Here is a 25,103-nt window from a genome sequence, read left to right on the forward strand (position 1 = left end):
AGAGTGTTCATGCATATGCTATTACAGTACTTTAGATAATTTTATCAACAGAGCATTGGAAATAAAGATGATTCTTGCTCAGAAATAGGATAATTCATATTCTTTCTGTGTCACCTCTAGAAACTCTTTACTGATAAGTCTGATAATGTACTTTGTTAAATTATAAGACATGCTTTGGTAATTTGTTTTCACGATTCTCAGTTTATTTGTGAAGATGTCAGAATATCCCATATGTAAATGTTGCAGAGAGAGTTTTGCTCATCACGGTATAAATCTAGCTTACAGTTTGCTCATTGTTTAGCAAGTGGATGTGAAAACAGAAAGCAAACTTATGCTGGGCAGTGGGTTCTGTAAGTCTGATAACTAGTTATCCAACTATAAAGGCTTTGTGAAGTACCAAAATGCAAAATGTGAAGATACATTTGAAGTACACTGGGAGTAATTGTGGCTCTTCCTGCTGTTTACATTTAGTTCAGTGATCAGCTTCATTAGCATAATTTCAGGCATTTATCCCAGGTTGCTGGTGCTGAGAGAAGCTTAAGTTCTCTGAGTTGTTTGCATCATGTTGCTGCATGGGTGGCTCTTCTGGAGGGCTGTTCATTCTGGTTCTGAATTTCCATGTAAAGGTATTTAGCTTTCACTACTGTAGTAGGAAACACTGTAGTTAAATAGAACTCTTGAGAACTCCTTTAAGTGACTAAATTCCACTCCTGAGTTAGATGTGAGTTTGATATGGGATGTGTGTGGGAGGATTTGGGTTGGTCTGTGGTGATGCCCTGTTTCCAACTCTCTGAAATATTCTGCAATGCTTATTGTCAATTGTACTTCATAGAATCATAGAATTACAAGGTTGGAAAGGACCTACAGGATAATCTAGTCTAAATGTCCTTCCTTTACCATTGCTACCATAAGGTCCTAAAACAGATCTTGTAGCTCCTCATCCAGATGCCTCTTGAACACTGCCAGGGACAGCAACTCCACCACCTCCCTGGGCAGGCCATTCCAGTGCCTGACCTCTTCAGGTAGCCAGGAGTGCTGGTAGATGATGGAGAGCAGCTTGGCAATCACCTCCTCAAGCTCCCTCAGCACCCTAGGGTGGAGCCTGTCTAGTCCTATGGACTTGTAACAGTTCAGGTGGAGGAGGAGTTCTGTCTCTGCCTGAATCACTGTATACTTAGTATACATTCATTCTTGAATGAATATTAAATAATAATATAATTATTATTTATAAAATAATAATAAAAATGAATATACATATTCTTGATTTGGACAAATCAAGAGCAGAACAGCTCTGGACCTGTAACTTGAGGTACAGAAAAAGCTCAACGCTTGAATTCAGTTCAGAACGAAGCTTGGCTAATTTAGGGGATAGAGATAACTGTGATATAAAGCAAAAAATAAATGTCAGTAGTAGCTTATAAATTTTAGACTAGATAGTTGCTGACTAGTATTATTTATTTAGAAATTGTAAATTTTGCTTTTTAATTATGTACGCAGAGAAAGCTGGAAAATATTGCAAGTAGGTAAAGGAAATGAACACTGAATGAAGAGTTGCCAGCTTTTAATTATGCAAATGAACAGCACTGCAGAAGAATTATTTAGTAATCTTTTTGTGCTTAGAATTGCAAATCTGTCTCCATGGTTGCGTTTAGAACAAACGAAACTGGATTTGTGTAACCTCTTTTCTTTCAATCTTTTTAATTAATGAGATTGAGCAAAAGTACCAGTGTTCTTAAGAGTTCACGTGTAATGTGCATTTCTTCAGGATAGCTGAACTGAAATGCTGCTGACAGTATTCTCCTTGTGGGGGATCTGGTTATATTGTACTATTTTATTTAAGGATCAACAATTATTCATTTCTACTGATTTGTTTATAACACTTTTATTAAATGCTTTATTAACTTTTTATAGCTGCATGTTTTTGTTTTCTTTCTGCTGTATAGTCCTGTTGGATACCTAAGGTATGAGTTTTTCCAAGCAGTAGATTCTGTTGGACGCTCTTCTGCATTTCCAATACTCTGAATTATTTTCATGGGGTGCCCTTTTTCTGTCTCTGTGAATTCTGCACTCTGGTGTTGCTCTTGCTGGCAGACCACTTTGCATTCTGGCACTGACTTGCTGGATAAAGAGCACTGAAAGAGCAGACTACTTTATAATCTATTTGCATCACCCTAAAAATATATCTGAGCTTCAGAAATATTGGCAGACAGTAGGAAGTGTATTTTTAAAATGAACTGGGGAAAAGAAATACACCACAAAACGCTGGCAAAACGGGCTAGAGGGATACCCAATATATGAAGTAAGTTTAAGAGGTTGTTCACTAAGCAATGAATAAATCACTCTTTCCTAACAAGGGAAAGAAATGGGGGATAGGTGAGAGTGCAGTTGTCTGTCACTGTCCAGTTTGGATTTTACTGTTGGGTGAGAGAGAATATTTGACTTTCTAAGTCAATGTAAGTCAAACTGTGTTATATAATAACACACAGGGGTATGAGTCTTTCCAACAGAGAACAAAAGGCCCTGTGTATGTATATGTGTCAGAAATAGAGGTAATTTATCAGCTACCCATACATAGAAACGTTATTTCTCACATTTCATTTATTTATCTATGCTACACAAACAGAACTAATATGAGGCATTGTGTAACACTGTATAGCATTAACCTTATGTAAGGGATTTCTATTTTTGGTGAGGGCCTAGAACTTAAACAGAAATGATATCTGGGAAAGCAAAACACAATTTTAGAAGTGGGAAAAAAAAAATTAAAAAAAAAAATCTGTACTAACTATGCCTGCGGGTGCTTTGCATGAGATCTGCAAAATTTGGAAATATCACTTCTGAATAGCCGTGTTCCCTGGAATATATATCAAATAACATCATTTAATGTTTTCTGCTTTTGCAGATTTTTGGCAATGCTAACTTCTGTGAAGTGACAAAAAGCCCTGAGTGTCAGGCTAGCCTCGGGTTTTTTTTTTTTTTATTTTATTTTGAGCAATGAAAAAGTTTAAGTATTTATTTTAAGTAAATCAACATAGGTATGAAATAACATTCTACAAGCAGAGCTGTTACTATTTTTTCTGTCATTTTTTAATCTAGGTTTACCGCTAAAGAGGGATTCCAAAATTAATACTTCTTGAAATATTTAACAGTTTGCATAGATATCCGTGGAATTCAGCAATAAAATTTATATGATATTTAATTAAAATTACTTATTTCAGTTAGCGTGGATATGAAATTTTAGTTAACAGTTTCAAAGGTTAGTGAGAGATCAAGTGGTTTAGAAATGAGGAAAATTATTTTAATAATAAAGAGATTCCAGGAAACTAACAAATCTGATACCCAAAGTAGCTCTTTCTCAAAGTGAGAAGTATTTGCAGTAAAGTTTATTGGTATTGGAAGTCAGTATCCAACACTGTGGGCAAGATGCAGCAAAAAATCTGATTCACCAAATGAAGTATCATGTAATCTGTGTTCCGTGCTTTGAACAGTAAAATTGTGATGTGGTTATATTCCAAACTTTGCATCTAGGAATTTTGACAGTTCTCAGATTTGTTTTATTTTAGCTTAAAATTCTGCCTGTTGAGGCAGACCTCTTTTCTTATTTCGGTTGTTTTTGTAGACTCCGTGTTTGTTCAGTAAGCATGAACAAGACATTGCAAATCATTGAAGTGTGTTCATCTAAACAATAGGAACATTTTTAGTTTACTTATTTAAGCATTTTTTAAACATTTATTTACATTTGCTTGTATATTCTTCTTGGTAGTTGAGGCACTCAGTTGCTATCTTATTTGTTTGTTATGTTAATATATCTTAGATTTCAGAATGTTTTTGTCTGCTTCTTCCTCATTTATTTCTCTTATCTCTTCCATAAATAAATTTTATCCTTTTGAACATTTGCCCACTTAATTATTACAAATTTTCAACTTTATTTACACATTTAAATAGAGCTATTGTATTTCTGTTACTAATGGATTTCACAGCATGCTTTTCATTATCATCAAAGTAGTCTGAAAGCAGGCTACTTTGATCTGTATGCAATTCAAAAGTTTAAATAAAGAGAGATTGTGGTGTGTCCACTGCACTGAAAGCTCTACAGGAATCAGGTTCCTTTTACAATTGTGTTACGTTCAGAAATCATTCTTACAGTAAAATGATCATTGTCACCTCGGTCTTACTATAGGGGAATTAATGAGGGTTATTTGTAAATGATAATGTTCAGAGAATTAAAGAACAGACCACAACATTTTTCTGAACAGGAGAGATTTAAAAAGACAGTGAACATAATATAGAGGAGTTTATTGTAATCCACTGTTAATTTTGAATGGTTCTGCTGAGATTGTTACTAAAGTAAAAATAAGCATGTCCTCTCAGTCATTCATGTTACCTTCCCTCTGAAAGCAGCTTCTACTTGCTGAACAAAGTGCACTGTAACACTTGTAACATGTTACAAGAGATATAACTTCTTGGTTATTTTGTTCTCATTTTGCCATGTCTGTAAATATGAAGTGCTCTTTTTTTTTTTTTTTTTTTTTTTCTTCTTGCAAGGGCTCTAAACCTTTCCCAGATTTTTTTACCCACACAAGAATCAATAGAAACCAATTTTGATGTCATGCTTGCATTTAATTCTGGTCATGTGAATGTAAAAAGGAATTTACCAGGCTGCTAGCTCTTGCACCTTGAAGAAATAAATGTTCTTCACTGTCCCAAACACTGTTAAATGTTCAATTTCAGCTTTGATTGTCACTATCATTTCTTTTCATGTTTGAAGAAATGAAATGCTCAAAGCTGGATTAAAAAAGCCTCATTGTAATATTAATTCTGCTATATTCAGGTTTAAAAAATAATAAGAACTTATCTACAGCAAACATTAATGTATTAATGTTCTTGCCATGAGGTTATTCAGCAGCAGTCTTTTTCTCATTAGGCTTTTACAACAGAAACATTGCTACTATTTGGAGAAATGCTGGCAGAGCATTGTTGTGTTCTACTCATCACCTATTGATATCTATCTAGTTAGGATAAAGAAATAATATCAATAAAGGCTGAAAAACTGATTACTTGCTTTACCAAAATGAGAAAATACCACTCAGTCATTAGAATAAAATTTTGATACATAGGTCAGTATAATTCTGTTACTTCTTGGAGATGTACTAATTTGGTGTCTGGACAGTGAACAGTTTGGGACATCTGGGAATAAATAGAAAGACAAAAAATTGTTCTAGAAATTGTCTTATAATGGTGAAGTTAAAATAGGTAGGAGAATAAAGTTGTCCATTCTGGTAAAAGTAAGGAAAAAAGGAGACAGTTTATAGGTTCAAAGAGAGAGCTCATAATTTATATCCACAGTATAAGAAATATTTATTTTCAGTGATACATGATGAAAGGTATTATTACAGAATACTTGTATTATATATCAAAGTTTTGCTAGCTGATAGTTAAAAAGAACTACTTGCCTTTGTTCATTGCACATTTTTGAATTTCTTATCCAAGCAAAAATGTAGTTATTTTATTAAAAAAAAAAAAACAGAAATATGCCATTTTTAGAAGCTTGTTATTTTGAAGACCAAAAGACAAATTAAATTTATGTGTGAATGACATAAAAAGACATGCACATAGAAAACAGTTGAAAAACAGCTCCCAGAGGACTTTCAATTACACAAAATCTTATCATCACAACTTCAGTATTTCTTTCACTATACATATGCAGCTTAGCTCTAGGGAATGTTTTTCAAATATGCAAAGTGAAAGCAATGGCTGCCTCTTACCTAATTTTTTTCTTTCTTCAAAATTAATTTAAATAGCTTACCAAAAATTGTGATGTTTATGTAATGTTAACTGTTTCTTTCAAAGACTTACACTGAAACATAGCATCTGTGGAAAATACTGAATAAATGCTATCTGCTATATTCGTAGATGAGAAGATTGCCTTAGAGAACCAGTTGGATCCTTTTTCTCTCCTTTCAGGTTTTTGTCTAATTTTTATCACTTCAGTTGTCAGTATAGTGAAATCTCATTTAAGTTACCAGCTCCATGTATAAATAAACTTAAATATATAAAAAATATAAATTTCTCCCCAATATGTGTTTGTAGCTTTAATGTCTAGTGTAACATGTCTTGGTATTTCAATAAGATATGGAACTGAGAATTCAGGCAATCTTTCCATTTAATTGATGTTTCTACTGGAAAAATTCAAGGCTAAAAGCTGTACTTTAGCCATTAGCTAAAGAATACTGATCCTATTGAAGGATCAGTACTGGTTCATCAATATGCCCTTGGTTTGCTGATTAATTTTCTTTAAAATTATCTCAAATTCATTTTCAGAGTAGAGCTTGATTTCATAGGTAATAGTGAGATACCTGACACTGATTTTTTGAAGTGTTATTTTATAAACGTATTTTCATAATATTAGAGGAACTTTAGAATGTTTTGATAATATTGCAATTGTTAAGGTGCTTCATTTTCTAGAATTTGCTCCTTCTGATTGTAATATGCTCATCACTGACTTAATTTAGTACATAAATATATTGTCAATTTTTAACTTATTGCGAAAAATAAAGATGGAGATTTGTACTTGTAGTGCTTAGAGACACTTATGCTTAATTACTTGATCACTTCTCAAAAAGTTAGTACTCTTGTAGTTGAATTTTATATTCTCTATTTAGTCAGCTAAGATTGTGATTTATGAGTGTAAAGACTTCCCTAAAAAGATTGAATTTTTCAAAACAAAACAGAATTTTTTCTTATTTTTTGTATTGTTTCTTAAAATGGCTAAACATTGGTTACAACACGGGGAACTGAAATGCTTATAAATATAACAATAATTAAAGTTGGAATATAATGTCTGCCAGTGCAGCAGAGAAGACAAGGATCAACCTATGCATCAATTCGATCCCAAGAAAGTTTCTAAAGACTGCTGTCTTTAAAAATGTTTAGATGAACAGTTAAAGAGGAAATTTTCATCAGGTGGCAGACAGATGAAGACAGACTTAAGCAGACGTTTTCTGGAAATGTTCTTGTTTCAGGATAGACAGACAAAGCCTGACAGTGTATGGCTGACGAGATAGTGCATGACAGAGTAGTTCACATCCATTGGGCACTGTTACAACTTCTAAAGCTGAGGGAATTTCTCTAGCAATGGGAAGCCAAAAATAAGAGGTTTATTACTTAGGTAAATTGAACTAAATTCCATTGAAGTCATTTTAATAGTTATTTATTGATCTTCTTAATGAGAGCTGAAGGAAACAGATAATAAAAGTGTAGCAGCAAGTCTGAGGATAATGTTCTAGGAATGAACTCATTTAAGTTCACAGTCTTTACCCACTGGATAGGTAGTGGTACAATAAAAACAAACAGAGGGACTGAACTAAATTAGCACCTACAGGATGAGAAGAAAGATCTCACTTCAAACCAAGACCCGTTTAGAGAATAGAAGGCAGAAGGATAAAATAGTCAGAAAAATGGTAAGGTTTAAAATTGAACTGATCCTGCTAATTTGTGCCCTTATTTTCTGAATGTGTTTTTAAGTTAAATACAGAGAATGAACTTGTGTGTAGCATAAGCATGTTTTGGAATTCTGTCAGGAATTCATATGTTCAGATGCAGTGATAATGATAATCTTTAAACAGTATTTGACTGTTACCCCTGTTACATTAGTATATATTACATAAATATAATAAAGGAAATGTCAGTGTCATCTTGAAATTAAATTAATGCTTTGATCAATTTTTAGTTTTGGGGAGAAGGAAGCTCCATTTCTACTTATCAATCTAAAATGATTTTCTGATGAACTATTTCACTGTTAACATTATATGTATACATGTGTCTATTAAAAAAAAAATTCTCTTCAAATATTTGTCTCCTTCATTAGCTTATTACAATATCTTTAATATTTATGTCAAGATATCTGTGCAAAATGTAATAATAACAAGATGACTCCAACATAAAATGAATGGATATTAATGATTGTTATATTGATGTTTAGTGAGTCACTTTTCACTTGTTTTATCTGGTAATATCTGTTCCTTTATTTTAGAAGAATTTATGCAGTATGCACCGAATTTCTCTCTTGTTACTGTCCTAACATCAACGCTCATCTCACTTATTATAATAATTCTGTAATCCTTTAAGTGGTTTTTCAGTTATTTCAGAAAATTGAATGCTAGCTAAGATTTTTGACTGCTTCTTTTTACCAACAGAAATTATTTCTTTGAACATACTAATTCATATAAATGTTATGCTTCTAAAGATATGTAACTCTGCAATCTTGTGACTTTATATAAGTTAAATCCAACACCAAATATTGGACAATTTTCCCTTTTTTTTATAAAAGATTAAAAAAAAAAAATATATAAGAAAGTTACTTTAAATAGATCATCAGTCTACCTTAATGTTTGATAGTTGATTCATTTTAATGCTGTGATGAATGTGTTGTTTTTTTTTTTTTTTTTTTAACTTTCCATCTGTGGAGTTCTAAGAATGTGATGTGGAAGTATCTCATAATTTACTTCAAAACAACTGTTGTTTATGCTTAAATGTCAAGTCCATGGTAAATGACTAGTTGTACAAAATGACAGTTCCTTCTCAACATCTTTTCTAAATGATTCCCTTTGTTTTATTTGCTTTTGTTTTTTGCATCTTACATTAAGCTGATGATTTCAGAGAAATACTGCTAATGTCTTCTAGAGCTTTGTTTTAGCTCTTGATTGTGAGTTTGTGGTTATTCAGGTATAGTTTAGATTGACCTTCTCATCAGTTCCAAAAGCTGCATGCTATAATGTTGTCCACTCACTTGATTTCAGGTAGTCTTTAGGAATACCCTCACTACCCAGAAGATCTCACTATAATTTGCAGATACAAACCACACAGCATACTGCCTTCTCCGTGTCATTTGGAAGTCAGTGAATGAAACTGGTACCGATCCTTACCAAAAACATTTTCTTCATCTTTTGGAACTTTTCTGTGGAAACTTCACAGTGCCTTTCTGAAAATCCGAAGAAATTTTGCTCACTGTTTCCCCTTATCCATGTCCCTATCCATCGCTTCCTTGAATGTTCAACAGTTTTCTTAGCTAGGATTAGCCTCTGGAGGAGTTGACTGACTCTTTCCAACAGACTATGCTCAGTGATGATATTATTCTCTAGAACAGACTTCTAAGAGCTTGCCAAGAATAGAGGTTGTGCTCAATAGTTTGTTATTGCTTAAATCACTTTCCTGGAAAGAAAGTATCTTCTTTAATCAGGGGAGGTCACACTGACAATCTGTTGCAACCAAGCTGCCACAAATTTCTGCAGTGACACCACAGATCTTTGCCAGAAGTACCACATTTTCTGATTGATTCTCTTAGCTGGAGGCTATTCCATCCAGGTGAATTACTGACATCTAATTCATTGATATAAGCCTATTTAGATTGTCAAACACCTTTTTTAGGTGGTGAGGTGGATGTTATTTACGCCATTTTTCCTATTAATTGCTTGCTAGGATTATGTGAGCAGGTACGCATTGTATTCAACAGGATGCCCATCACATGTTGATTTAGATGGTTTCACAGAAAAGACTTAAGAAATATCAGAAACCCTGAGGAAATAATGTAACTTAAGACTACTTAAGGTTATCAGTAAAATGTAATGGTATCAGTTTGAGTACATGTGTGTAACAGGTGAAATAGTACTATGAGAAATATTAGCCACAATTAGATGGAAAACTCAATCTTAAACATATAAGGTATAGGAAAGGGAGTAACTTGAACTGAAAGAATTTTAGTGGAGAGTGTTTTTTGAATCTTTGAGTCTTTTTATCTATCTATTTATTTATTTATTTATTTTGCACCAAAGTTTGGCTTAATGTTAGGACTATATGTAGCAGTGTGCTATCTTCCAGGCCATTGATTAAGCAATATTAATCCAAAAACAATTCCATCTGAGGCCTGCTAGGATGAAATACCTATGATTTATCAGACATATAAACGTTAACCAGCATTGAATGTTCTGGTGATAGATTTTTCTTTTTCCTATTCCTTGATAAACCAGTAATTCTCTACTTTATGATGATTCTGTTTAACTAATCCTGTCATATAATCCTATTTGTAGGGTAGCACAATTCTTGGTAATGTCCATAATATATGAAAAACACGGATAGCATCTGGTCACAATGGTCATCAAAGAACACATAAGGCTTAACAAAACAATCTTTTGGTTCACATGTATGTTTAAATACGTTTAAAAGCATTTAAAAATTGTTCTTCTCATTGTGTCCTGATTGATAATGATGTGAATCTCCAGATTTGTGTCTGTGTTTGCCTTACACATCATGTTCATAGATATAGCTATGAATGTAAATAGCCTAGTTAGGATTCTCCACTAATTCTTTGCTGGCAGATATTTTACATTAAGTACAAAAATTCTGTTAACAAGATTCCTTTATTTTGTGAATGTGTGCATCTTAATAGATTGTACTTGGATTTTAGATGTATGTATCCATGGTTCAGTATCAAATTTTTTACTTCACAATGGATGGGATATCTACTTCATTCTTTTTTGTTGTCTTCCAAATCCGTGTAAGTGCATATAAGTGAACATTATCAGTTTTGGAAAGTACAAGGAACTGACTTTTTTTATTTATTTATTTTTAAAACTAGTAGAAAGTGCCAAGAAACTTCAGTGTTTAGGTAAAAACTGAAATGCAGTGTTTAAATTTCAAAATATATTTTCTTATGGTATTTGTTTAATGAGGAAAATTGCAGAGAACATGGTTTATTCTTCTGACGAATAATTTGTTTTAATTCTATATTACATCTAAGTTTCAAAGCCTTTTAAAATTAAGAATTGATTAAATAATGGTAATTTTTAAATTAATGCAAGAAAAATTAATACTTGCTTAATAAGGAGGATATAAAACTTTGTATAGCTTTCAAAAGCATTTTAGATTTGTGCTTTGGATTTTTGTTCTTAGCGTTGTAAAAATTAGAGTTGTGTGCAGTGATTGAGACTGTGCTTCCCTCTCCTCCCCCTCTTCCTCCCCCAAGCTTGCTGATCATACTAAGGGGAAAATAAGTATTGGGCATAGTAGCCTAAAATGCTTATTTTACCTTTCTGTTTAAAGTTGCAGGTTGTACCAAAGATGGAGATATCATAAATTATTTTATAATTTTAATATTATATATTATTTATATATTATAACTATAATAGTACCTACCAGATAGCTTTCTAAAAACTTGAAAGTGTCCGAAATGGTAGCAGTATAAAAATGGAGCAGAAATTAAAAGTTTGTTTTTACTAATGACAGGAGGCAATTTGGCTGTCAAATACAATGCAACACAATTATTCCAGCAAGCAGATACTAATATGGCTAGAAAGAAATGCATTGCCTTTCATGTTTCTCTTTGAAGATTACTTCAGAAAACTTAAAATAAACGTTTGGTATGCAGTAAGTACCACATGACAGAAGAATAGATAAAACACTTCTTGAAAGTACTGTTGGAAATTCTGAAGTTCCTAAATCAGGCCTTTATGTGACATACATTGTCATTCAGTTTTTCTTAATCAGCTGTGTTAGATTTCACTAAAAAATGGAATTTCATTTAAAAATATTTGAATGTGGCACCACCAGATCTGTGTGGTTACGAGTAATGAAGATTTCTTCTGTGGCTTCATGTACTAATACTACTTCATGTACTACTCTCAGTACCTAAAAAAAATGACTTTGCAATGTAGTTTAATTTAAAAATAACCGAAGCTCCCACTTTGAAATCTTCCTGCAAGAACTATAAAGGGACCGGAGTTAATATTATGTTGCAAAAATTATGCTTGCTCTTAGCTCACATAGCTCATCATTTCTTAATTTCTTTATTCTTCTTGTTAGAAATATAAGAATAAATCATCTTCAGAAAAAAAGACATCTACGAATGGAAAAGATGAGAGTATTGAAAAGGATATTAAAAAAAAAAAAAGATTTTTATTTTAACACAAAAATTAATCTTAAAGCCTTAGAATCCTAGAATGCTTTGTGTTGGACAGAGCCTGAAAGATCATCTAGTTCCATTCTCCATGGCATGGACTGGTTGCTACCCTCCAGAGCAGGCTGTTCAGGGCTTCGTCCAAAGTTGACTTGAAAGCCTCCAGGGATGGGATGTCTACAACTTCTCTGAGCAGCCTCTTCCAGTGCCACGCTCTGCTCATGGTGAAGAATTTCTTCCTTATATCTGATCATATCTAATCTAAACCTACACTCTTTTAGTTAAAAGCCATCATCTTTTGTGCTATCCCTATGCTCCCTGATAAAGCATTCCTCCCCATCTTTTCTGTACCCTCCTTTTAGGTACTGGAAGGCAACCTTTTAGAGCAGATTTCTTCCACCTATGCCTTTGTGTGTAACCTGTTATATAATCTTAACTGTTTACTTTCAAGTACAAATATTTCAAAGCCATACATCAGGATAGCTTAAAAATACTGCAGTAACACTGCACTGTATATCTATTACTTTCTTTTCTGAACGAATTCTATGTATTTAATATGGTATATGTATTTTGCTGTTGTATTTTCATTTATTTGTGAAGGAAAAAAATTTAAAATTTGTGGCACTCTCTTGTGTTGAAGACCTTAGGGGAGTTTGTACTGCTATTGAAGGGTTTACTCCAAGAATAAAAAGCTTTCTGCAGAAATAAGGAGTATAGGCTACCATTGCAAAGCCTCTTACAGGATTAGCGTCAAATTTCTTCTCTTTTTTTCCCCACTGCGTTATCTTCACTTGTTTCAGATAGCGTAAAGCACTCTGCCACCTTGCCAGGAAATGTTGGCAGCAATAGTTATGTAGAATAGAATATTGTCAGAGCAAAGACATTTTTAATGAGCTGCTTTTAGAAACCTCTATGCTTCTGTCCTCATGTGGCTGGCGTTGTATGTTATAAGAACAGATAATTGAAATTGAAAATAAATTATTGTGCTATTTCTTAAGTGACCAATTTCTGTTCAGGGGAATTCTGATATAGTCTGTATTTGAGAAATGGACAATTAATCGTGTAACTAGTCTTATTATATGCACTATGGATGGTAGTTTCAAATGTAGTTATTAATAAAATTCCACAATTTCTTCAATTTAACTTAGCTTAACAGAAATTTTAGTAGATTTCATGTACTCATTGGAAATTTTACGTCCAGATGACAAAGGCAGTGAGAACAATATGACTAAGAAGGGATGGACTGGGCATGTGTTGCTTGAGAGTTTAACCTTCTTCCCTTTTGCCAGTAATATTTACTGATACTTACTTTATTAGTAAATATTTACAATATTTACTAATCTTGCACTTGCCTAATTTACGTCTTTCAGAACCAGAGATATTTAGAAAATATTTTTGTTCTTACCATCAATTTTTGCATCAAACATAGGTAGAAAGTTATAGAGACTTTAGAAGTCTTCCTATCTAGTAACTTGAAGCTGTACTTTCAGATAACACTTTTTCTGTTTTATTTTGAGATAATATGTATTAAAAGAAAAAAAAATGTTTTAATTGTAATACTATGATGATGTTCTTCAATTTTAAAGCAAAGCAATTACTGTATAAAAATATTGGTATCTGCTTTTCAAACTACTACAGTTAATTAGTTATAAATTCAGAAGAAATGTTTAAAATAATTCAGTTCATAGAACGATGACTTACCCACAATAATAATATCATAGTCAGCTTTTTGAGATCTCCCCGAGAGCTTTTATGAGTTGATTGTTCATAGTTCAAGCTGGATTGTATAGAAGAAAACAGAACACTGTGCAGTGCACAGAACAGAACACTGTGAACAGAAAACAGAACACTGTGCAGTGCTAATTTCACCACTTGAGCCTTCACTGACACATCTTTTCTTTATCCAAATTTCCATGTCAGACACCATTTAATTGAACTGCCCCTCTGCTGTCATCTATGATATTGCAGCATAAGCTAGCAGTATTCTCGTGATCCTAAAGATAAAAGCTAGAAATTATTTGGAAACAGTAATCAGGATCAGAAATATAATATAGGGAATTTTTTTTAGTATGCAAAATTGAATTTTGACTATGGTTTTGGTTTTTTTTCGCTACAAGAGGAACTGTTCTAAACATTTTTTATTTGGAGATTTGGTTCCTTGATGAAAGCGTAAATGAATTATAGGAAGTTGATCAAATTGGAGATTCTTTTCTGTTCACACCATACTTGTATCATTTTGTTTTTGCTGCATTTAAAATGTTAGTAATTCATAATGAGATGCTGTTGAGAATGTTCATGATTGACTTTTAATTACTATCCAAGTTAAACTAGCTAAATAAACTTTGAAGACTAACATTAAGTTGTTGTTATCTAAAGAGAACTGGTGAAGCTTTTACTTATTGATAAGACAAGTATAATAAAGTGATAAACTATTGAAGAATCGTCTTCCTTTTTATTTATTTTTTATTTTGTTGTGTTGCTGCCAATTTTTTCTGCCTCTAGAAGTTTCATGAATATTCTATATAACTCAGCATTTTTGGTTTGAAAGCCACAGCTCATTCCTAGGTTATACTAAGGTTTTTTCTGTTGATGCCCTAGCTGGTTCCACAAAATACACAGAGAATTTGCTTAATCTTGTTAGCTTTAACAGTGAATAGTTGGCTTGTTTCCCAGTTCGTTTACTGTAAAATTATTGTTTCTTTTTTATCTTCGGTTGTCTCTTCTCCTTTTTTAGTACTTCTTTCCATACAATCTTCCCTTGCATAACTACACTGATCGGATCATGTGAATATTCCTCACTGCTTTTTCAGTTTTGCCCTTGTCCATGGACATCAAATTACTTACAAAATCCAGTATGAATCACTTGTGGGGCTCAAGCAGAACAGACTGCTTGAGGACATCTGCATGATGTTCTGTCTTTTTATAGCTGTTAGCTATCTTTTGAAACTAGAATCTTAAATTTTATCTTTCTTTTATGTTTTTAATTCTAAACCGTGAGGAGTTTTTGACTTCTTGCTGTGACTAATTTCCTTTAAATATTCTGTTCTTGTGAACTTACTGACTAATTACATCTGAGTACTACAGCTAATCAGTGCTTCATCTTTGCCAGTTTTCTGTTCTGCTGACCCTACCTTCTTGCAGTGTGCAGCTGCACATTGGCTATTCATAAAGCTGGTTCAATGTAGTTCCAGAGGTTTCCTCCCTTTTTACAGCTGTGCTTGCTAGTACCTCACAAGACTTAGTGGAGTAGTTGCTGGATACTGCTTCAGTATCTCTTCAGTTTTTAGAAAAGAAAAATAACTTATTTTGTTTCATTACTGTCAGTCTTCTCTTTATCAAGCTATACTGAGTTGTAGTCTTTTCATGCCAGGGAGAACACACTCTATGTGGAATGAGTCTCATTTAATCTTCATTCAGTTTCAGGAAAGTCAGTAAAAATCTCTACCTGTGTTACTGTTTCAAAAAAACTGCCTGCCTCTCTGTCTTTTAACAGAGCCATGTGCATTTTTATGTTTCATATTCTGTCCTCGTGTCTCTAGTTTCAGAGCTACACGATCTTATGCTTCTCTGAAAGCATCAATTGCAGCGAATGGAAATAAAAGTGTTTCTTTTTTTCTGGAGCAAGACTTAACTCCATAGAATTACATTCCCTGGAATCTTCCCATGTATCGAGTCAAGCATGAAGTGGACATGTGTGTGGAAGGTTTTTTCATATATTTTTATTATACCAATAAATCATCAGTTTTCCTTATTCTGTATTCTTCATGTGTATGTAACAAGCTTTTTTTTTTTTCTGCCCCTCTCCCCTCACTTCCCCCTTATACCTGTTTATTTCAGTGGCCCTTATAGAGTTAAGAATCTCTAATTTGCCTTGACTTCTCTGCTGCCTCTCAGTTTTTATCTAGATATTTCCTTTACACCTTGAATTTTGCCCACGCAGTTGTTGGAAAATATGGAATTAAATCAGTGAATTTAATTGGCCAATAACTCACCTTCAGAAAGCAACTGTTTTTTGTTCAGAGCACTTTAGGGGCATAGCTGATTAAATTTGAATAGCCAAGGGATGGAAAAAGGTCAGAAGTGCCAAATGTCAAGATAGGTATAAAATTGAATGTAATGTGAATTTTTGACCTTGTTCCCTTCTGCTCTTGTCTTCAACTATTTCTTCATCGTTTTGTTAAGTATATCAGAATTTATGGATGTATAAACCATACTTAATGCTGTGTTGAACAATACAAATTTAATACATGGATATTCTTACTGACTTAATTGAAAATACCATGTACTTTATTAATCTGTCTTCAGGGATGCTGATGGTTGATGTTAAGCAAAGACTAAGGATATAAGATTATGGAAAATATGCTGGATATTGGTCTTGTTTTTCTGACAAATTCAGCACAGCATTTCACTATTTAGAAATCACAGAGTAGTGGGGGAAGTATGATTCTGTTCGTTTCAGATTATTTATTCTTTCTAACATGCTGTGAACTTCATTGAGCAATGAATATTACAATTAAATGTGTTAAATACAGAACAGCCATAAACGTTCCTACTAAATGATAGTGGTAATAGAACCAGCTCATTTGCATCCATTTTTGTGAAGTGATGATTTTATTGGAGGACAGTATTCAAGATGGAAACAGTTATTGTCCTTACATAGACAATTATTCCAATAAACTGTTTAGCGAGGACCGCCATCGTAGGGAGAAAATTGCATACCTCAGCTGCTGTCCTGTCTGTGGCTGTAATGAAATCTCTGTGGTAATCTAATTCCATTGACTTAGCAAAAAAAATAAAAGGAATTTTAATTGACAACATAAAGCAAAGCAAATTGTCACTATAGACACGCTGAATGAAGTCTTGTTGTTGCTGATGTCGGTTTTTTTTTTTTTTTTTTTTTTTCTGGACAAGAAGACAACAGATTCTTGTGAATTATTAAGCTTTAAAAGTAATCAGCTGAATTTATATATAGATCTATGGTGAAGATCTGTTTTATCTGAATGTTCATTCCTTTAGATTTTTTATCAAGAGCTGAGGGATTTCCAGTTATTTTGCTTAAGGAGCATGATTTGAGAGTTTTGACTGGAAGTCTACCTCCATTTTTAAATATGCCTGGACCAAAGATTTATGGTTGAACAAATAAGCATCAAGCTCAAAAAGTACAATCTTTATGTCCCTTGAATTTGGCATCACTTCCTTGTAGAACTAATCAGGACATCCCATGTAGTTAATCTGGAAGTAAACTTTTTCTGATGTAAGCTGAAGAGTTGCGGTATTGATATGGATGTGGAATTGACTTAGTCAATATAAAATATGAAACATGAAATATTTTGAAAAAACTTTGAGTAACTCAACTGGAAGATGTACGTAATGCAGAGACTTTCTTGGTGATCAGTACGTGATGAGAATCTGTAAGACTAGGGTGTTTTTTAAAGAGATGGTGTGTATCTGCATCTCAAGTGGAAGTATTATGAATAGAATATAGAACATGAGCCAGCAATATGCCATTGTCCCAAAGAAGACTAATGGTATTCTGCACTGTATTAGGCAAAGTATTGGCAGTTGAGAGAGAGATGATCCTTCCCCTGAGGGAAGTCTCAGCTGAGTGAGACTACTCCTGGAATGCTGGTCGTATGCTTTGGGGCTCCTTAATATAGGGATGACCTGGAATTACTGGACAGACTTCAATGAAGGGCCATGAAGAGGATGATAGGCTCCTATCATCTGAGGACTGACTGAGAGAGCTGAGGAATGACTCAGAGAGCTCCTCTGAGGAATGACTCAGAGAGCTGAGACTGTTTATCTTGTAATAGAGAAGGCTTGGGGGAGATCCTGTCCATATATGTGAAACCTGAAAACTGCAAAGTTGACCAAATGAAGGTTACATATTATATTGATTGCTAATACATTCCTTACAACAGAGTAACATGACTTGATCCAGTCATAGTCGTACTGTATTTGTATATTTTAGAGTTCCTGTAAAAAGTTTTCATCGTGTCCACGAATTAAGAAAATAACGCAGAGAATTAATCAGTAGTGGAGTTACTTCAAACGAGTCATGTGACTGACTACAATTACAGTAATTGAGGTAACAAAATTCATACTGGTTTTTAACTTTTTTACTCCATGGTATGAGTATTAAGTTTTTGAAATGTAGCTAAATAATTGGTGTGATATTTTTTGAGATACAAAAAATATTTTTAGTATTTTTAGTTTTAATAAACAATTTCAATTTATAATAGAAGTATTAAATAATTCCTAGAGACGCACTTCTTGATACGGTATATGCTTGGTAATTCCTGTTTAAAAATATAATAAAAATTTGATTTCTCAAAAGAATAAAAATGTAAGAGATGTCATGCTTTATTTTTGTTTAAAATGTAAATATAGCAAATAAAACATGTTGGAATTCTTAATGTCGAATGTTCTAAAAATGTTGTAAGCTCTATAGAAAGGACAAAAGAAAGGAAGAGGGAATAATTTTATCAGTCATCCAACATATTTGTCAGTGTCTGGTGACATTTTGTCTCCTGTTTTATTGGGAGTTTATGAAATGGATAAATTCCACTGCTTTCAATAAAAGCAATCTTCACTGAAAATTTCAAACTAGTTCTGATCATTGTACTGATGTTTCAAACATTCAGTATCATTGTTAATTCAGTTCTACACACTTGAGAATGCAGACAGGCTTTTTAAAACACTTTTTTTAACCTGCTACTGAATAATTCTTTTTTCAAAGATAGGAGTATAAAGGCTTGTTTAATAGGAAGGACTGCCAAGTGAATTCTATTAACTGACACTAGCAGAAAATCTGGGTCAGATTGGAGAACTTTCTGTCTCTTAAGCAATCCAAATTACAGCATTTGCTTTGGGGTTTGTGGGACTCTTGAGACGTTCAATTTAGGCTTATCAGAAAACTAAAGGGAAATAGGGAACATGAACTAGAAGAATTAACTTTAGACCTGCTCTGTTTGTAGTGCCCTCAAATTTATATTGCTTCAAACAACGATGATAAAAACAACAAAACAAAACACAGAAAGTGATGCCAAATTGAATGGAATGGTAGTGGAATGAGTGTTAAATAATTCAGTCCTTCAGTATTTTTTACAGATTTAACTTTGTCCATAGGAACATTTTTTCCTCTCCCTCCTCAGCTTGTACTCAAGTGTTCAATAATGCTGGCAGATCTTGTTAGTAAAGAGCTTTACCTGCTTGAAAAGCAAATTTGAAATAGGAATCCCAGAGTATGAAAGAAGAACGCTTGTTTAAGTTCTGAAAACCATTATCATGCTTGCAAATCATTTATTAACAACTTTTTCTTTCCACCTACCTTCCCCCATTCTCACAGAAACACCAGTCTTTTATTAAATTGTCTGATTTACAAACAGGCATAAGTTACATGAACATTTGTAAATGCTCTCTAATAACCTCTGCTGTTTCTGTTGACTGTTTGACACTCCGTTTCTACAGTTCAAGATTGTTCTCTCTAAATGTGTCTTTTACTCCTCTTCCTTTGTATTTTTCACTTCATGAACAAACTGACAAAAAAAAAACCAGCTTTCAACACTTCTGTATTCTTGAGTGACTTTTTCAAAAATTCAGGATGAACGGAATCCATTTTGGAGTATGTGTTGAGCTGATTTGAGAGCTAGAAATTCTTTTTTGACCTCAAAAAAGAAAAAAATGATATAGCTTTATTCTCAGATAATTAACAAGCCACAGGTGTAATTAATTCCCCCATCACTAAAAGCAAATACTGGACTGTTTTTTATGTGTTAGACTAACAAATTTGTAATTAAGAACAATGATCCTTTTTTTTTCTTTCCTTAGTTTTGAATCTGTTTTTTTTCTGGCATTAGAAAAGAAATGTTGACTATTAAGAGAAACTTGTGTTTGTCTAGAGAATTATTTGCAAAATGTAATCATGTTCTAAATGTTTTTATTAAGACTTGTTAAGTAGTTGTTATCCTAACTTCAACAATTATACCAACAATCTCATTGTCTAGTTTATTTGCTCCTTATCTTCTCTGTGTATTTTGCTGGTCTTTTTTTTTTTTCTTTGAAAGATTGCCTCTGTAAGACATAATATCATAATAACTTTCCCAAAAAGTAAAACAAAGTATGAAAATGTAAAATAGATCTTCTGTGTTCACTAATTATTTTCATCTAAGGTATCTATTCCAGTAGCATGTGGTGGCCCCAAAATGCCAATAGCCAAGATCATCAGCATGACTGTAATTTAGGTTTCACATCATATGATCAATCAGTTTTTTTGTTTGTTGTGATACTGAAAAAGATCAAAAAACACGGGAGTAGCTGAAGATGATAATTAAAAATTGCTAAATATTCAGCTGTGATGTGATTAAATAGTTTACAGAGCTGCGATCATTTCTTTTGCATTGTTTTTGATACTTATTCAGGGCAGTATAAAAATTTATTTAATTTCTTACTGAAATATGTATCTCATGTATATTAATTGAATTTGAATTCTTACTAGTTATGATACCACTGGAATTATTTTTTTATTTTATATCATATGCATCTAGACTGCTCAAGCAATATGTGCACCTTCAATTTACAAGCTTAAGATAGTAAAAATTGAGGAGCACTTAAACTATATTTGTTTATTTGAGAGCCTCTTGTGCCAATTAATATTGTCAGTGTTCATTTTGTATCTACTGTATTTTACCTTCATAAATATCATTAAATACACGTGAATCTATCTATAAATAAATTATATATGTAATGCATTAATCAGAATTCTAGGCTTTTTTCGTGTGAACAGTTTTTTATATTCTTGTCATATTGCACAATTTAACAAGGTTCATGCAGTTCATTTTTTAAAGTACTGAAGGAACATATTTGCTCTTCTAGTGTTTCTTAAATTCAACAAAAGAAAGTTGATGATTAGAAAGAAAAAAGGTTAAGAAAGTGTAACGTGGTTTCTTATTAAATGCTTTAAACATTTGTGCTGTGAAGAAGATGTAGTATTAAGATTTAAGTTGTTTGTAAGCAGTTACTGCTTGTTGTTTTGCTGGAAGACCTTAGGCTCACCAAAAAAAAAAACCCCACAAAAAAACAAAAAGCAAAGCCAGAATTTGTTGGTATCTGTATTTTCTGTATCTTAAAAGAAAATTGAAACTTAGTAGGGTTTTCTTGTTTCTCCTTTTGTAAAATATTGTATATACAATGGCATACTTCTTAAAAAACATGCATAACATATGTAAGCATATATGATAGTATTAGTTATTACATTTATTTATTAATTACTATAAAAGAGTGATAAACATTTCTGGAAATAGAATTTTCTTTTACGAGTGTCCCATGATTTATTTCTACAAAACAATTTTTTTCTGAATGACCTCAAGAAGAACATTGAAATGGTATTCAGAAGTAGATTATAAGACATGAAATACTTAAGTATTTTTTACAATTTTGGGGCATAAGTAGTGAAAAACACCAGATTTTTATTAAGTACTTAGTTAATATTTATATGGCTTATTCCAAATTAGATAATCTTCATGTAATAAAATCTGTAAAATATAGGGCTCTCATTGTTACTTATATCTTTTTTTTTTTTTTTTTTTTTTCCCCAGATGACACGAGAGCAGTATATTTTAGCAACACAACAGAACAGCCTTGCAAGGACTGAAAATCCTCAATTTTACCCAGTAGGGATTTATGGATGGCGAAAGAGGTGCTTATACTTCTTTGTACTTCTGCTGTTGGTTACCATGATTGTTAACTTAGCAATGACAATATGGATTTTGAAGGTCATGAATTTCACAGTGGTAAGTATCACAGTGACTTTATGTATCCTATTTCTTCTAGTAATAAATTGTATTCTCAATTATCTTTCTCGTATTATGCACAAATCCTGAATTTTTGGATTAGAAATGGCACATACTACTTATGCTTATGCTTTTTGTATATATTCTGATATAAGTGCAGCTTTGCCCTATTTTAGACACTGGAACAAGTTGCTCAGAGAAACTGAGGATGTTCTGTCCCTAAAGGTATTTTAGGCCAAATTGAGCAACCTAGTGGGTAACAACCCTGCCCATGGCAGGGAGGTTGGGACAAGATTATCTTAAAAAGGTTTCTTATAACCCAAGCTATGCTATGTGTCTTTGATACTCTGATTCTATGATATGTTAACTATATCCTCAGAAAATATACCTGGATATTACATTTTTCCATGAAAAAGTGCATATTGGCTGACCTAATTTTTATTGGTTTCTTGCTACCACAGTGAGTGATCAATAGGTGTTTGTTCTGTCTGTCCTGTATGATATATTTTTTCTGAAGGGGAAAATGAGTTAGTTGAGTTCAACTTGGGATCATGCTTTCAGTTTAAGTCATTACTATTTTTCGAATTTACTGGTCTTTTGAACTCTGTTCACCTAGAATACAGAAAACCAGTTTTGATGTCGGTTAGATCAGGTTGGTGGGTATAAAAGCCAAAGGGTTTTATGAGATGCTGTCTATCTGGAAGATATTACAACTATGAAATTTTATAGTGTTTGTACTTCAAATGTATATCGATCTGATAAAATGTCAGTGTTTGCTGAGACTGTTATCTGCCCAGCTGTTCCCAAAGCTTTACTCAAGTAAAGGTGGTAGATATGTTCACTGACTGTGATGCAGTCTCTTTTGGTATGTCAGAAGATTAAAATGGCAACTTTGCTCCAATCAATGTATTTTTTCTCTCTCAATTTTGACTATTAGCAGCAACCTTTTGATTTAGTCAGTGGTATTTTTAATTACTAGGGTCACACCACACTTCAGTTCTCTATTGGTTTCCAGGAAATAAAAAAAACTGGCAAGAACCAGACTTAAGTACATCTGATCTACACCTGATAATGCTCTGTAATTCAAAGGATTGCATGAGATCGTTGCCTGGTGAGACTATTACACAAATACATTGCTACTACTGAATTTCCAACAGTGGATAAGTACACTGTGTTCATATTTTGACAACTATATGACTTCAATATTCATGAACTGAAGAACTTGATAGAAGCTTTTGTTTATTTCTTCTAACATAATATGCTTGCAAAACATGATATTTTCATATGCTTTTGCTATTATATTAAAAGGGTGATTAGGTTGACTGTTTACTTCAGCAAAACAGTCTGATATTTATCCAGAGGCGAATTAACCTTAGAAAATTAAAAATGTTAAGAAGATGTTTTAAAACAAGTTTTAAAAGTTTTTCACAGCGGTTTTCGTTGTGCGGATTACTTTCCAATAAAACATTTGGAGCTGCTTCCATACCTGAGAAATGTTTGACCTTTCACACTACGAAGACTAGAGAAGAATCTGGGGAGACCTCCTTATGGCCTTCCAGCACTTGGAGGGAATATATAAACAGGAGGGACTATGACTGTTTACGAGGGTGGATAGTGATAGCAGGAATGGTCTTAATTTGAGACAAGGGAGGTTTAGATTAGATATCAGGAGGAAGTTTTTCACACAGAGAGTGGTGATGTACTGGAACAGGTTGCCCAAGGAGGCTGTGGATGCCCCATCCCTGCAGGCATTCAAGGCCAGGCTGGATGTGGCTCTGGGCAGCCTGGTCTGGTGGTTGGCGACCCTGCACATAGCAGGGGGGTTGAAACTCGATGATCATTGTGGTCCTTTCAATCCAGGCTGTTCTATGATACAAGACAATGTAGCACTATTCAGATTAATGATCAAGCAATTTCTTAAAAGTAAAACTGACAAGAGATTTAGAAGTGTATATATATATATTTTTTTTCTGTGCCTCAAAGTTTTTACACAGCTAAAATTCTGTAGTGAATCACTGAATCAGTGCAGGAATCTAGTCCAAGGAACAACAGAATTGTTTCAGTTGTTCTGTGTACTGCTCTGTGTATCGAAGACCTAACTTCAGTAGCTTGAGAGATGCATGTATCTCTAAAAATAATTATGCAGACACTGAGTTACAGTTTAAAATGTTATGCAGTGAACTACAGAATTCAGTATTTTGTGAGTATGTATAACAAGAGAAAAATCACAAAATTTATGTGCATCTTTAAGACTCCTGAGTTTGTTACAAATGCAGATAACTACTATAACCACTGACTAGAATGAATTAATTTTTAACCCTGCAATTAGAAAATATATATTAACTTTTCCCCTTTATTATAGTCATACAAATGTAAGCAGTTCTGAAAACAGAATTGGAACAGATCACTTCTTTCGTATAAAAACAAAAATAAATTACATATGCTTGAGAACACTGATTGTTTTGGAATAGCATATACCTTTTAACTATCTTAGAAGTGAAAATTTGTATCTATGCTTGTTTTGAACAATCTGAAAAAAATATTCCCAAAGAGTTTTATAATTAAGAGTAACAGAACCCTTTTCCTTTCCTTCTTTCTTTCCTTCTTTCTTTCCTTCTTTCTTTCCTTCTTTCTTTCCTTCTTTCTTTCCTTCTTTCTTTCCTTCTTTCTTTCCTTCATTTTTGTGGAGTTTATCAGAGTTAGCATGAAATTCTCAAACATTTTTCACATCAAAACATTTCCTGGCTTTGTTTAACAAAATACATTGCTGTAGAACTAATCAGATTTTGCTTTCCAACTTTATATATATTCACAGAATGATTTGCAGTTAAACTATTCCAGAAAACAGAATATGTAATATAGGTATGCAGTTTATGAAATAAAAATGAATGTTCAAACTTTATATTGCATATCTTATAATGTACGTATTTTCTAAGGAATTGTTTAAAATATTGTAATTGAATTTCATTACAATAAATTATTTAACATTATAAAGCTTTAGATAATAACTGTATGTAAATGATATCACTCAAAGCCAAAAGAATATCTATCAGTATTTGCTTCAGCTTGTGTGAATAACTTTTCTTCAGATCCTGCGGTTAGTTTTGGATCATTTTGTTAGTTTTCCATTGAAAACTAACTATGTTCTTCTCCTGGTACGTAATGGACTGGTTAGTATTGAGATTATGTCTCCATATGGGTTAAAGAATTGATTGATATAAGGTGGCTAACATAATCAGTAAAATCTTGACCCTTATGTCTACAAATATGCACACTTGAGCACTTCTTGGAAATTTCTATCAAGTCTGAAGGAATTATATTAATTAGCCACAAACATTCTGAGAGTAAAATAACTCTGTTTA

General features: G+C 32.9%; 1 protein-coding gene across 3 annotated transcripts in view; it reads left to right on the forward strand.

Annotated features, from left to right (window-relative positions):
* SGCZ (sarcoglycan zeta) overlaps positions 1–25,103 on the forward strand; it is a 339,073-nt gene that overhangs the window by 160,162 nt on the left and 153,808 nt on the right. For all 3 annotated transcript variants that reach the window (XM_048942322.1, XM_048942323.1, XM_048942324.1), the window contains one exon: positions 21,547–21,741. In XM_048942322.1, the coding sequence (XP_048798279.1) occupies positions 21,547–21,741 (195 nt within the window). The remainder of the gene's footprint in view (positions 1–21,546; positions 21,742–25,103) is intronic.

Source organism: Lagopus muta, chromosome 4, assembly GCF_023343835.1.
Source record: "Lagopus muta isolate bLagMut1 chromosome 4, bLagMut1 primary, whole genome shotgun sequence".
NCBI classification, from domain to species: Eukaryota; Metazoa; Chordata; class Aves; order Galliformes; family Phasianidae; genus Lagopus; species Lagopus muta.